Source organism: Ochotona curzoniae, unplaced genomic scaffold (genome assembly GCF_017591425.1).
Source record: "Ochotona curzoniae isolate NIBS_2020 unplaced genomic scaffold, NIBS_Ocur_1.0 contig_3819, whole genome shotgun sequence".
Taxonomy (NCBI): domain Eukaryota; kingdom Metazoa; phylum Chordata; class Mammalia; order Lagomorpha; family Ochotonidae; genus Ochotona; species Ochotona curzoniae.
Window position 1 is genome coordinate 36,138,123 of NW_024466004.1, and position 15,437 is coordinate 36,153,559.

Genomic DNA, 15,437 nt, shown 5'->3' on the forward strand with positions numbered 1-15,437 from the left:
GAGTATGTGCTGGGCAGAACCAGGCTGGACTGCAAACACCCATTATTGGTTCCAGTGGAAGTCGGGAGTGAAAACAGAACCAACCCAGCAATTGCAACCACCAGCTGATTGGGGAGATGGACTGTACCGGGCCCTGTACTTGCTAACACATACAAGAATCTGGTTTGAGAACACCTCAGACAAAGCTTCTTTGAAGATCTCCCCAATCAAAATGCTGGACTCAGAACCCTAACCAAGAAAAGACAGAAGACAGAACAGGTCAACCAACCATCTCAGCTACATCTTGGCAGTGAAATACAGGGCAAACAGAGACTCTAGGATGGACTATGTCAATCAGTGGATTCTTTAAAGACCTCACAGTGCTTGGAGTGGCAAGATTGGCAGCGATTCATAACTGGTGAACTAACGAAACCACTTGAACATGCCCTACATGTGGGACCTGGGGAGGGTGGGAAATTGGGTGGGCCTTCTCCCTTAATACCCCCCTTTAAACATGAAGGAAACAATATGGAAAAAATAATAGTCTTACCCACTTTCCTGTAGCCCTCGAACCTTTTTATCCTAATTAACTATGTAAAGATTGTCAAAATTAAAAAAAAAAGAATAAACTCATTTAGATACTGCAAAAAAATATATTAAATGAATGAATAAAATCACATGCTCTAAGTCTTTGAGATGAAATAAAATTATGTACATTAATGTATTTGAAACAATAAGAAACCTAATAGATTTTCTTTAGAAATGGTCAGTGAAGCAGGCAAGGTTTCAAATATATGAATACTATTTTATACTCATGAAACAGTAGTAAATTCCCAATTATTATTCTTTGAAAGCTCACTTGCAAAAGAATTAAAATACCGACATTCTGAAAATAAGACTTGTAAACATGTCAAAAATAGTAACACATGCTCTTTCATTCACTTAATATCACTTAGTATTCACTTTACTATCATTACCCAGTCCTTCTCATGTAAATTTTTCAATGCCTATGTCTGAAATTAATTCATGGAATCAAATAGGTATTCCAGACTTTATGCCTTGCAATTGATAATGCCATCTGGTAGTCTTCAATGTTCTTTGATGTTTGGTAACTACAATTCCTATTCACTGTTAGCCCAAACTTCCAAGACACAGTTAAAAATACTTAATTCAACCCTATAAATTCACACACACAGCAAAACTAAAAAAAAAAAAAAAAGAAGTCCTAATTGAAGAAAACAAATTACTTAAAAATGAAATTGAACAAGACATCAAAAGATGGAGCAACATCCCATGCTCCTGGAAAAGTAAAATCAATATCATTAAATGTTGGCAGCTTTGGCTGCCCAGCCCTAAAGATGGCGCCTTTGCTGTGTGCCAGGGTCACGAGGAGGAGCCTAGCAGAACCAGGAACTTCATCCTGATTGGTCCCTAGTGCATGCTCACCACATGCGTAGCATGTGATCTGTATTATGACTGGTGTGCTCTGAGCATGCTGGATTGACCTTTCTGCCGATTGGGTCGCGAAGTATATATATGTTGCAAAGCTTGTAAAGATCAGATCGAAATGGATAAAAGACCTAAACCTACATCCAGAAACCTTCAAACTCTTGGAAGAAAGTGTTGGAAATACACCGCAAGATCTAGGAGTAGGTCCTGAATTCCTAAAAAGGACACCCAAAGCAATAGCAATCAAGACTAGACTAAACAAATGGGACCTCATCAAACTAAGAAGCTTCTGTACAGCAAGTGAAAGAATCAACAAAGTAAAAAAGCAACCCACAGAATGGAGAAGATCTTCATGCACTACTGATAGAGGGCTAATCTCCAAAATATACAAAGAACCAAAACACCAAAATAAACAAGCCACTCAAGAAATGGGCACGGGAAATGGGCAAACATTTCACAAAGAAACAAGCCCAAATGGCAAACAAATATATGAAAAAATGCTCAAGTTCCCTGGCAATAAGGGAAATCCAAATTAAGACATCGATGAGGTACCTACCACCTAACGCCAGTAAGATTGGCCCACATAAAAAAAAAAAAAAAATAACCAACAACAATTGTTGGCGAGGAGGTGGGGAAAAAGGAACCCTACTCCACTGCTGGTAGGGCTGCAGGCTGGTACGGCCTCTATAGAAATCAGTATGGAGAACACTCAAACAACTCAAAATCTGCATACCATATGACCCAGCAATAGCACTCCTAGGAATATATCCAAAACACCTGTTTCATGAGAAACCAACATGCACCCCTATGTTCATAGCAGCACAATCAGTAATTGCAAAAACATAGAAGAAACCGAAATGTCCATCAGCAGAAGATTGGATAAGAAAGCTATGGTTCATCTACTCCATGGAATACCACTCAGCTCTTAAAAAAAAAAAAAATGCAGTTCTTTGTGGCTAAATGGGCCCAACTGGAAATCATAATGCTAAGGGAAATGAGCCAATCCCAAAAAGTTAGATACCACATGTTTACCTTAATTTAAGATGAAATGATGTCAATATGAAAAATACTACCTGTAAAATGTAAATTTTTTTTAACATATTGGTTACTCAATACTATGTCCACTAATTCCATGACATTGTGGATTGCTGCGGATGTTATGTTGGGGTTTTTGATTGGTCGGGATGACACTCTGCCAGTCTACCTTCAGACCAGAGATGGTCTCCACAAGAAGCCGTTGAACTTATCTGGACAATAAGATGCTGAACTCTATGCTTGGTATATGCTTGCAATGAAAGCACCTCCACTGAACTTGAACTGTGGCAATGTAGCAAGGTGGAGGAATCTACAATGGGGGGAGGTTTGGGTGAGGGGTAGGGGGAATCCCAGTGCCTGCCTAAGAAACTGTGTCACATAATGCAATGTAATAAAAACAAACAAACAAACAACCTAGGGCTGAAAAATTTGGGAATTGGGTCAAGCTAAAGCACTACGATTGGAACAACAAAAAACAAACAAAAAAAAGTTCCCAAGAACAATTCACATTTTACAGGGGTAATTTCAAAATTTATTGAAAAGAGTCTGTTTGTGACATAGGTCACCAGCATCCCATATGGGCACTGGCTAGTTCCCATGCACTCCACTTCCCATCTAGTAACCCCTGGCCTAGGAAACACAGTAGAGGATGGCCCAAGCATCTGAGCCCCTGCCACCCACATAGGAAACCCAGGTGAAGTTTCTAAGTCCTGGGTTTGGCCTGGCCCGGCCTTGACCACTGTGGCCATCTGTGCAGTGAAATCAATGGATGGAAGCTCCCTCTTTCCCTCTTCCTCTTTCTGTAACTCAATAAAAACAAACAAGCCCTTAAAGAAATTCATGGACAAATGTAAGTGGAAGATAAATTTAGAGATGGATATTTGGCCTGGTGGTTATCACCATCCCTTACCAGAGTGCCTTTGTTCAAGTTCCAGCTGTACTTTCAATTCCCATTTTTTCTGATAAGGACCATGGGTGGCAGGGGACAAAGGCTCAAGTGATAGCACCCCCTGACTCCCACCTGGGAGAACTAGACTGGGTTGACTGCAAGTGTGAGCCCATTTGGAAGAGGAAAGCAGCAGCAGAGGGACCTTGTCTCTCTCTCGTCTCTCATTTTTTTTTTAAAAGGTAATTTTGTTTTACCGTAAAAACCCCTCAAGTCTATGCATAATGGTTCCATGATATGCATTTCCATAAACATTTTTAAATCCATGTATGCATGGATTTAAATTTTTTTTAATCAGAATAAGTGCCCTTTAACTCAATTTTTAACGAACTTTTTGAAGTACTTTCATAGTATTACTGTTTATGAATTAAAAGCTAAAAAAATCTAAAATATCAGCATCTCTGAAAATCATAGTATATATAATGTGATTTCAAACAAAGGATAATGACTCTAAAGTGCATATGCATATTCTCACTTTCATTTGGTATCTACCAAGTCTTTGATGCCATTAAAAAGATTAAATGTCTACACATATATTAGATTTCCAGACCACCTACAATTCAAAGTCCCTGAAAGCATTCTCACATACTCTTGCTTCAATCCTGGTTTTTCTTCTTTTTTATTTTCTTACTTCTAAAAAATAAACCCTTCGTAATGGATCCCCCGGCAGCAGAGTGCTAAGCTGTTTCACCACTAAGGACAGAAATAGGACAGATATTCTTCTGGACTCTACTGACAATCTACAAGTATCTTCTTGAGAAAACTGAGATTCTGAAGCACAAATAAAAACAAAACTCCTATTCCAACATGGGCTTCTTTTAAAAGTGTATACATAGGACCCGGCGCAGTGGCGCAGTGGTTAAGGTCCTTGCCTAGCACGCCCGGGATCCCATATGGGCGCTGGTTCTATCCCGGCAGCCCCGCTTCCCTTTCCAGCTCCCTGCCTGTGGCCCGGGAAAGCAGTGGAGGACGGCCCAAAGCTTTGGGACCCTGCACCCGCGTGGGAGACCTGGAAGAGGCTCCTGGCTTCGGATCGGCATAGTATTGGCTGTTGCCCTCACTTAGGGAGTGAGTCATCGGATGGAAGATCTTCCTCTCTGTCTCTCCTCTCTGTATATCTGCTTTTCCAATAAAAAAAAATAATAAAAATAAATCTTTAAAAAAAAAGTGTATACATAATTCCTGAGTAATTTATCAGAAAATATAACCAAAAATTTTTTAAAAATCAAGTATATTCTTTATTATCCACTAACATCCTTAATGCTTTAAAATAAACTTCAGTAGTTTCATGTTTTCCTTCTGTATAGACATTAGAATAAATCAAGTTGAATTGCAAAAAGAAAAAATCAAATTACAAAAATCTTTAAGAAAGATAATCTGTATTACATATGACAATTCATTATGGCAACAGAATATATTAATTGAAATGTTTGAGGCGACTGTTACGTTAGAGGAGAAAATGTACTAATTTATCAACTGTGTATCCCTAGTACGTAGATTATCTAACATATCACAAGTAATCAACAAAATGCATTGAATTAATTAATAATTTTCTATAATTACATACTAGCTATTGTAGGTTTTGCAGAAAACAAAGTGAAGGAAGAAAAAAACAGAGAGGTGAAATACAAAACAAAACAAAACAAAAAGCATGTAATAATTCAAAGTATTTTAACTAGTGAATGGATAAAGCACCAGAGTACCAGCATTGTGGTGTAGTGACAAAACCACCTGCGTATTGGCATCCCACAAGAGCACCAATTCGCATTCTCACTGCTCCACTTCTGATATCCATCTCCTTGGCAAATGGTCTTGGAAAAAGCAGAGGATGACCCAAGCCAATAGGTCCTTACCCATGCGGGAGAATCAGATGAAACTCATGGCTCCTGGCTTCAACCTGCCTAGTACTCCTGGCTTCTGGGCTTTCGGCCATCTGGGGAGCGAACCAGCAAAAGAAAGAGCTCTTTCTTGCATTCATTATCCCTTTGTTTTTCCCTCCATCTCCATAACACTTTCAAATACAGAAAATCTTTGTAAAAGAAAAAAAAAAAAATCGCAGCTCTGGAATATTACTCACCAGTCAAAAGGAACAACTATTGGCATTTGATACACAAATCACACACACACTATGCTAATGAGAGATGAGAGAATCAAAAACTATTAACTATATGCTTAATTCCACGTAAATGACATTTTTCAAAAGCAAAATTGTAGTGAAAGAAAGTAGTTGCCCAAGAGTGGGCGTGCAAAACTAAATTTCAAAGGAACTGAACTGATGGATCTGTGTTGACTATGATGTTGGTTATACAGCATTGTACCTTTGTGAAAACTAATGAATTTCATTAAACTGAATTTTACTAGGCTCATAAAGAATGAGTTTACTAGTAATTTTCTTCTTATAAAAATAGAATTAAGATTAATAAAAGCTCACTTAGCAAAGTAACATATTTCACATGCTAAATTTTAAAATACTATTTTTAGCCTAGTTTGATTGGCCTCAAATTTTTATAAGACTTTTCTGATAATTTAATGTCTCATTTGAATGACACTGATTTGATGTGTTGTTACAAATAATACGGCACATTGACTTTAAAATGCTTTAAATTATTTCTAGAGACAAACTATTCATATGCAAAATGCATAGCAGGAGCTTTGACATTTTTATTGCTCATTATTCTAAAATGAAATGGAATTGAGTTTTGCTTTTAAATGTTGTAATGTTTTTAATTGGTTAACAGTTTACATGCGTATATACATCTACAGAAATGGAAGTGACACTTGTTTGTTTTGGACATATCTAGCAAAGGGTTACTTTCCTTGATTCTCCTAGGATGCCAAATATTATTCTTGGATTTACTGTTTAAATTCTAACTGACAAGATGGATAATATGATTTTAGAACTATGATGGTGAAGGAACTGACACGGTGAACCAATCTACCACCTGGAGCACCAACATTCCATATGGGCATCGGTTCACGTCCGAGCTCTTCCACTTGTAATTCACTTTCCTGCCTGCAGACTGTGAAAGCAGTGGAGAACTGCTTTCCTGGGAAAGCAGTGGAGAACAGCTCAAGTGCTGGGGCCCCTGCATCCATATGGGAGACCTGGAAGAAGCTCCTGGTATCTGGCTTCAGATTGACTCAGTTTTGGTCGTTGTGTTCACCTGCAGAGTGAACCACCAGCAAGAAGATCTCTCTGTCTCCTCAATCTGCCTCTCACACAAAAACAAGTAAGTCTTTTTTATAAAAATCACAATAAGCATCCACCTAACTCCAATCAGAATGGCCTGAACGTAGAAATCAACAAACAACTAATGACAAATATGTGGGGAAAAAGATACCTTACTCAACTGTTGATGCAAATATAGACTAGAACAGCCACTATGGAAGTCAGTATGGCGAGTGCTAAGACAACTAAGAATTGATCTTCCATACAATCCAGCTATCCCATTCCCAGAATTACATACAAATGAAATGAAATCTGCATATGAGAAAGTTACCTTCAATCCTATATTTATAGCAGCACAATCTACAACAGCAAAAACCCATCAACAGATGAGTGGATAAAGAAACTGGTACACCCACTCTGTGGAATACTACTCAGCCATAAAAAAATAACATTCTGCTGTTTGAAAAAAAACTGGTCCCAACCAGAGACCGCTGAACTTAGTGAAATAAGCCAGTCCCAAAGAACATACACAGGGAAAGGTAATCAAACATATGTACATATCCTCATTGATTAACCATATAATGGAGACTAGCATGCCAGGAAATAAAGATACATTGCAATATGCATCTTTACTACTGAATAAAAGCAGAACACCCAATGAAATATTTAAAAATACTTTTACAGTACGATAACTAGATTTTCTACCATTGCTGATACCCACCATGTGATGACGCATTTACACAGGAGAAAGATAAACTTGTAATGTTACTAACCGACCATACTACTGTGATAATTTGAAGGAAAATGGCAGGAGCAGAAGACAGGGAGGGAAGGAGGAGATGGAGCCCTTCTAACTGAAACGATGTGGTCAATTTTATTGCAATTTCTATTTGCATTCTGGTAATTAGTGGTGATGGATAGTTTTTAAAATAACTGTTAACTTTTGTCATTTGTATGTCTTTTGAAAAAAAATTTTAGATGCCTTACTCATTTTCAAATCAAATTATCACTACTGTTGTTGATATTTTTACTATAAAGGTGAGTTCTTCATATGTTGTGGATATCAACCCTGTATGAGGGATAGAGTATAGAAAAAGCGCTCCCATCCCACAGGAAGTCTCTTCACTCCGCTGCTTTCTTCTTTCGCTGTGCAGGTTTCCAGTTTGATATAATCCCATATTTCTACTCGTTTCCTGGGCTGAAATGTGGGTTCTTCTTCAAAAATGGTCTTGCCAATCCCAGAGTCCTGAAGCATTTTCCTCAGTGCTTTCTTTTAGTAGTTATATGGGCTTGGATTTTATTATGCCTTTAACTGATTTTGGTTGGCTTTTTAGCATGGTAAGAAATAGGATTCTAATTCCATTTTTCTGCACTTATTGAAGAAACTGCCTTTCCTTAACATACAATGTTGGCATCTTTATAAATTAGCTGAAGATACATTGCTTTATTTCTGGGTTATCTATCCTGTTCCACTAGTCTACTTACCTTTCTCATGGTGACTGGAGTTAGCTAAGACTATACTCAATTTTTATAATTACTAAGTAAGACTAACCAAGCTTTCACTAGACATCATTTACATTTTTTCACTGGGCTATCGGGAAAACAAATCAAGATCTTTTTCTACTCTATCAATTATGAAGTACTACATAAGTGTTTATGTAACTAATAATATGTTTAAAATTGAGTTTGGAGCCAGTATTGTGGAATAATTCTTGAAATCACCACCCGAGACAACAGCATCGCATATAGGTACCAGTTCTTGTTCTAGTTGCTTCACTTCAGACCCAACTTCCTGGTAATGTGCCAAAAAGCAGTGGAAAACAGCCTAATTGAGCCTCTGCTATTCCTACGGGGAACCTGTATGTCTGTATGTGGCCTGGCCCAAACCTGGCCATTTCAGCCATTTGGTGAGCAAACTAGCAGATGGAAGAGTTGTCTCTCTTGAGCTCTCTCTCTCTGTTCCACCCACCCCCATTTTCCTGTCCCTCTTCCTCTCTCTACTACTCCCACTCACTCCCCTCCCTAACTCTGCCTTTCAAACTTAAAGAATAAATCTTTTTTTGATGAAGTCATTAAATTTCCATCACTAATCTTACTTTCATGTATATTATGGCATTGCCATAGTCTTTTATAAGAATTAGTTATAATAAATCTAAATCAATTCTTTTCATGAGAAAATAATTCCCCTCCCTATCAGATACTCAGTCTAAGGGTCAAGAACCTAATGACAGGCCATCAAAGAAGTGGTGAATAATCCAAGCAGTCCTTGTACTAGGCCCTATTCTTCAACAACTCTGAGACTCAACACTTCCTCTTATTATAACAAATGAAGGCAAGAAGCATGCGAAATAGTAACAGCTCTTGCAGCTTTGTAATAGTAAAAACAAACAGTATTTTATATCACATTGCATTTTAGTTATATATTTTGAAATACCATTTTTAGTCATCAGTATTGATATTGCAGTTGTTTTAAGTACACAATAAGGCTTTCTAAAGAGCTTTAATGAGCATTTAGTGTAGACAGCTTTCCTATTCATCTCAATAAAAAATAAAATTTTAAGTTATTTTTATTAGCATCTTTACTAAAAAAAGTATCTTAAAATATCACATATTTATTAGTACTCTAATATCTGTCTTCTTATAAAATTTCTCTTTGTTTAAGATAACTTAAGGAGTGCAGAAATTTCACCAAATTTCCAGAGGGATCTTTGACACAAACATGTTAAATATCATCCCCAAAAATTAGGCTTCAGCTTCATAAGAGACTTATAGCTCAGGATGATATTCCCAGAAACACCACAAGGTGGCTTTCTTGCTTTAGAGCGATAAGTGATGTTTTTCAGAAACATTTTCTTTTCCTTTTACAGTTGGTTTGTGGGAGTTGTGAAGTTCACCGGTTGTTCACAGTTTTCCAGAGGAACAGAACCAATATATACGTAGGGATGTATTATACAAGGCACACCGTAATTGAATCACATGATTATGGAGTCTGAGAAGTCTCAAGATCTACTATTAGCAAGCAGGAGACCCGTGAGAGCCAATGGTGTATTTTCAGTTTGGAAGCCAGTCAGCTGGAGACCCAGGAAAGGTTCATACCTTACTTCCAGTTCAAATACAGATTAAAATTTATATCCCAGCTCAAAGGGTGCCAGGTTAGAGGCATTTCTTCTCATTCAATGTTTTTGTTATATTCAGGTCTTCAACTGATTAGATGAGACCCACTCGTTTTAGGAAAAGAAATCTTTATTCAGTCCAAATGCTAATATCATACCAGAAAGAACCTTATAGATGCTCCCAGAACAATTGGCTGTGATCAAATGGCTGTGTCAAATGACCGTGCATTTCATAGCCCAACTGACATAAAATTGTCACATTTGCCAAGTATTTTGAAACAAATATCTGCTGGGTCAGTGTTTACAATGGCTTCAGGTACAACTGCAATGAAACAGCCACATGCCAAGTATGGTCCATAGTCTCATGAAAGTCACAAATCTAGAGAAGTACTGCACAAAATCATACAAATAGCTGTGTAACTATAAAATAACATTTTTGAAAAACACAGGAGAAATAAAAGCTAAAACTTAAGAATTAATATAAATTAGGGGGTTAAGAAGTGAATGCTTGAGCCCAGCATGGTAGCCTAGTGGCTAAAATCCTTGCCTTGCATGCACTGGGATCCCAAATGGGTGACAGTTTGTGTCCCAGTCGCTCCACTTCCCATCTAGCTCCCTCCTTGTGGCCTGGGAAAGCAGTGGAGGATGGCCCAAAGTCTTGGGACCCTGCACCTGTGTGGGAGACCCAGAAGAGGCTTCTGGCTTCAGATGGGCTCAGCGCCAGCTGTTGCTGTTACTTGGGAAATGAATCGGCAGATGGAGGATCTTTCTGTCTCTTTTTCTCTCTGCAAATCTGCCTTTCTAATCTAAATAAATAAATGTTAAAAAAAAAAAAAAAAGAAGTGAATGTTCACTAAGCAGTGATAACAAAATGAGATACTAAGGAAGACTGGGACAGTTGGAGTTGAATAAGTGAAAAGCTGAATATGCAAATTTAGGAAGCAGCTCACTCTGACACAAGAAAACTCATCTTCATAGAAACATGGAGAAGGAAACTCTTATCAATTATGAGAAGAATGAACCAGGTAAGAGTGGTAAGCATACTTTTTATCTTTTTCTTTTTATTCTTCATCAATGAAAACAAAGTTATTTAAAATATTGAGTCATCCAGCCATGTGTTGGCAGTGAATATCTGGGTAAACAAAACTCCAAGGTGGACTATGTCAGCCAGTGGATTCTGGAGAGATTTCATTGTGCTTAGAATGGCAAGACTGGCAGCAATTCAGAACTGTTGAACTATTATAAAACCACTTGTGCAGGACCCTTGGAGCAGTCCCCATGTCAGGGACCTGGGACGGGTGGGAGGCTGGGTAGGACTTCTCCCTTTATCACCCCTTTACCCCCAATACAGTAATAATAAGGTAAAAACAATGGTCTTACACACGTTCCTGTAGCCCTTGATCCTTTGTGCCCTAATCAACTATGTAAATCTTATCAAGATGAAATAATTTTAAAAATATTGAGTCATCAATCAGTTGTTATGATCATGACCCAAAACTTAAAGGCAAAAGCTCTTCACATTTTCAAAGAATATTCCATTTTATTTGAAAGGCAGACAGACACGGCGTCAGGGATCCACACACATCAGCCATCACTGTCTGCCTCCCGGAGTGTGCATTAGCGTAACGCTGGACAGGAAATGGAAATCTAGCATACCTATTGGGACCATACATCTCAAGCAGTAACGTTCAACCACTCTATCACTCACCCAGGCATAAAATCTTTTAAAATTCATTGAAAGAACATCCCAAAAAATAAAAGTATTAAGTAAAAAAGTAGATAATTTAGAATTGAAAGGTAACTTAGATAATATATTCATTCTGTGAATAACTGACAGTGGAAAGAGTTTGTGACCTTGAACGTGGATCAATAGAAATTCACCCATCTGGGGCGAGCATTAGTGGGCAGTGGGTTAGGCTGCTGCCTGTGATACAGTATCAAGTCAGGGTGAAATTCTGAGTCCCAGCTGCTATGCTTGCAATCCACGTCTCTGCCTACATTCCTGAGAGCAGTGGAAGATGGTACCAGTACCTCGGTCTCTGCCTCCCACATGGGACACCAGGATGGAGTTTGAGGATCCTGGCTTTGGATTGGCCCAGCCCCAGCCATTGCAGCTTTGGAGAGTGAACCAGCAGATGAAGGATTTCCTCTGTCTTTCCTTCTCTTTGACCCTGCCTTTTAAATACATAAATCTTTTTTTGTTTGTTTGTTTTTAAGAAATTATTCAATTTGAGCCCGGCGCCGAGGCCTAGAGGCTAAAGTCCTTGCCTTGCACGTGCTGGGATCTCATATGGGTGCTAGTTTTAATCCCGGCAGCTCCACTTCCCATCCAGCTCCCTGCTTGTGGCCTGAGAAAGCAGTCGAGCACGGCCCAAAGCCTTGGGACCAGGCTACAAGCACCGAGCTAGATGAGGAGCAGTGCTGCCGGGATTAGAACCGGTGTCCATATTGGATCCCGGTGTGTTCAAGGTGAGGACCTTAACCATTACGCTATCACGCCGGGCCCAATGGAGATATTTCTTTCATACCTACAGCTGGGCCAGATTATAATAATAAGAAACCCAGAAAAGAAATTACTATTTAGATTATCCAAATGTATGGTGAGGAAGGAACTGCGGTAGTATGACTGAGGGTGATGTTACATGGCCAAGTGACAGGTTAGCTGCCATTACGGGAAATTAAGATATATCTGCCTCTCTCTGGAACCAAACTATCACAAAATTTTAAAAAGAAAGCAAGCAAGTCCTACAGGTCTTGTGTGCAGAGCAGATCAGCACGTCCCATGGTAGACACTGTGACTTCCATGAGGTGCCTCACAACTGCTAAACATTGAAAAAGAGGAGCATTGGGCCAGGTGCCATAGTGTCTAAAGTCCTCGCCTTCAACACACCGGGATCCCATACGGGAACCGGTTCTAATCCCGGCAGCTCCACTTCCCATCCAGCTCCCTGCTTGTGACCTGGAAATGCAGTCGAGGATGGCCCAAAGCCTTGGGGCCCTGCAACGCATGGGAGACCCAGAAGAGCTCCTGGCTCCCAGCTTTGGATCAGCACAGCACTGGCCACTGCGGTCACTTGGGGAGTGAATCATCAGACGGAAGATCTTCCTCTCTGTCTCTCCTCTGTATATCTGCCTTTCCAATAAAAATAAATAAATCTTAAAAAAAAAAAAAAAAAAAAAAAAACAAGAAAAAGAAAAGGAGGAGCAAAGTTTATTCTTCTGATTGTCCTGAAGCTGATGAACTGGATTTTTGAAGCTAAGCTCTCAGATTCAGATAGCAAAGTCCAATTATAAGTTCAAAGATGTGTCGCTAACACACTTATTATACTGCATCTTTCACACCTGTGGTGGAAGATCTTCATGAAGTAGGCATTAATCCTCACAGATAACCAGTACTCAAAAGGATTGGAACATCACAAATCCATGATATAAACACACTGCAGGAACTATCACGTTGCTTAGGGAATAGCTACCTGTTCCATCCACTACCTCTTCCCTGACACACCAGGTCCTGACTTGTGGAAAATCAAACAGGTTATACAAGCTATGTGGTCCTTGTTAGATGTCATCCATAATTTGGTTATAAATTACAGCATGCAAATAACACAGGAAAGTCACACATTGTTTTGCCGTACTATATTTTGCCTTTGCTCTACTGAAAATAGACCCAAATCCAGAGAGTAATAAAAAGGATGAAAAACATACCAAACTGGTAACTGAATTTGCTTTAAAGAAAAATTATAGGTAGGAAATTCTTCAAAATTTCATGCTATATAACCACAAAGAGTAAGTAAGTCATCATAGTTTTGAAAAAGCTGCAGATTACCATAAAAATAATAAAGAACCCGCAGTAGGTATAAGTTATGAAAGAAATCACAAATCTTTAAGCCATTAAAAGTTACCATCATCATGACCGGTGGGGGTGCTGGGGGGAAACCTGAGGGCTAGCTCTTCATGAAAAAAGATGCCTACCAAGAAGACACCCAAGGTAACTAAACAGAACGTGTGCTGACTGATGGCATTTTCAGCGTACTGAATACATAAATGAGTCAAAAGCACACCCCGTGAGAAGCACAAAGGAACAATCTAAAGACAAACCTGGCTCTAAAATAAGTATGACTACTTAGGACCTACAGGTGCGAAATGCCCAATTCTGAAGCGTTTTCCCTTCGAGAAAGACTTAAAAAATGAATAAGAAAAAGTGGCTTTATCCAGTGCCTTGTCTAAGACTGGGCTTTCCAACCAGGCTGTGCAAAGTGTTGAGGCGGCAGCCACGCACCGCGCATTCCCAGACTCTGCCCCGCGTCGCTCCAGAAACCGGCAGGCTCTGGACCACGACACTGCCGCTGCAATCCAGGCCGGACCAGCAGGGCCACTTCTGGGCTGCACAGCAGCCTCCCTCCGATTGCCACACTGAGTGGAACCAGTAAGTGGGTGGCACGCTCAGGCTTGCCTGGCAGCCAGCCTGCCACCGTCACAGAAACAGTTCGCGCCAGTCGTCTGACACCCCTCACTTTGCCCAGGCTCTGCTTTTTGAATGAAAGCAGCCCCAAAGTAATCATGGACAAGTTACATCTTCCTTGTTCCCAAAATGGGATGCCAAAAGGGGAGCCAGGTACCGGCACCGCCCCGCCATCACGTTCCAGGTCACAGACCCACATTCGGCGTCCCCCTCTAATGCCGTCCCCAACCGGGCACCCACAGCCTCCGACCTCTCGCCAGGCGCCGTCCCCGGGTGGGCGGGCGGAGGGGCGAGGCCATGTTGCGAGGCCCCAAGTGAGGGGCCTGCCCCGGGGAGCAGAGGTGCGGCGGGGCTGCCCGGGGGACACCCGGGGTTTACCTTGTTGAGGTGGGGGTTCCTCGTGAGCAGGTAGCCGCGCTGGTGGGTGTGGCGGCGGCGGCGGGGGGCTTGGGGCTCCATGGCTGCGTGCAGGCGCGACGGCGGCGGGGTCGGTGCGGAACGCTCGGCGGCACGCGCGGTGCGGGCGGCGGATGCTGCTGAGGCGCCGGCGCCGAGTGTGGCGGCCGGCGGCTGCCGCGCGGTGAAAGGCCCCGAGCCGGGGGCGGGTGTGGGTGGCGAGAGGGGGTGGACGCGGCGGGAGGAGCCCGCGCGATGCCGGTGTCCCCAGCAGGGCAGCCTGTGAGAAGCGCTGAGTCATGGCAGATCAGCCGAGGCGGCGTGTGAGGAGGAGGAGGAGGAATGTGGCCCTGGCGGCTACGCCGGTGCCTGAGGGGAGGTGACCTGCGGGGGGCCCGACCGCACAAGCCGGGCCCCTAAAGCTGTCCTTGGCTCCCCGACCCCTGCTCGCTGCCGCCCGTCCTCCCTCCATGTGTGGCATCCCCCTAGTGCCAGCCACAGAATGTTTTCACCCTGGTCAGGGTTAGGTCGGGTTACCCTGGCGCCCCAGAACCTTGGGGAAATGGGGTCAGGCAGAGGGGGCGGCTGCCCGGCTGAGGGCGGCTTCGGGATGGGAGGACTCGAAGTGCAGCTGTGGCCGGCGACTGGAAGAGTCCCCTGCCAGGGCACTGGCTTCCCTTTCCTGACTCTATCCACCGACCTCGCCGCACTGGCCTGGGTATTAGCCATGCCCGGGGGGCCTGAAGCAGGCAAGAGGGAGGCCAACCTTGACCCAAAAAAACCTGCGCGGAACTGGGTACAGAGTCAGGGAGGAGAGCTAAGGCCCCTACGCCCTGGCGCTGCCTGTAATTATCCATGGGCATTCAACCTGAATACCATTAAAATAAG

The 15,437-nt window shown here is 41.6% G+C and overlaps 1 protein-coding gene across 3 annotated transcripts in view; it reads right to left on the reverse strand.

Annotated features, from left to right (window-relative positions):
* The window catches only part of ME1 (malic enzyme 1), a 168,405-nt gene extending 153,671 nt beyond the window's left edge, over positions 1 to 14,734 (reverse strand). The window contains exon 1 of one of the 3 annotated variants that reach the window (XM_040983693.1): positions 14,532 to 14,734. Coding sequence is in view for 1 of the 3 variants with exons in the window: in XM_040983692.1 (XP_040839626.1) it covers positions 14,532 to 14,612 (81 nt within the window). In the remaining 2 variants the exon portion in view is untranslated. The remainder of the gene's footprint in view (positions 1 to 14,531) is intronic. The other 2 variants (XM_040983692.1, XM_040983694.1) reach the window with 2 other exon arrangements.
* Positions 14,735 to 15,437: the final 703 nt, after the last annotated feature.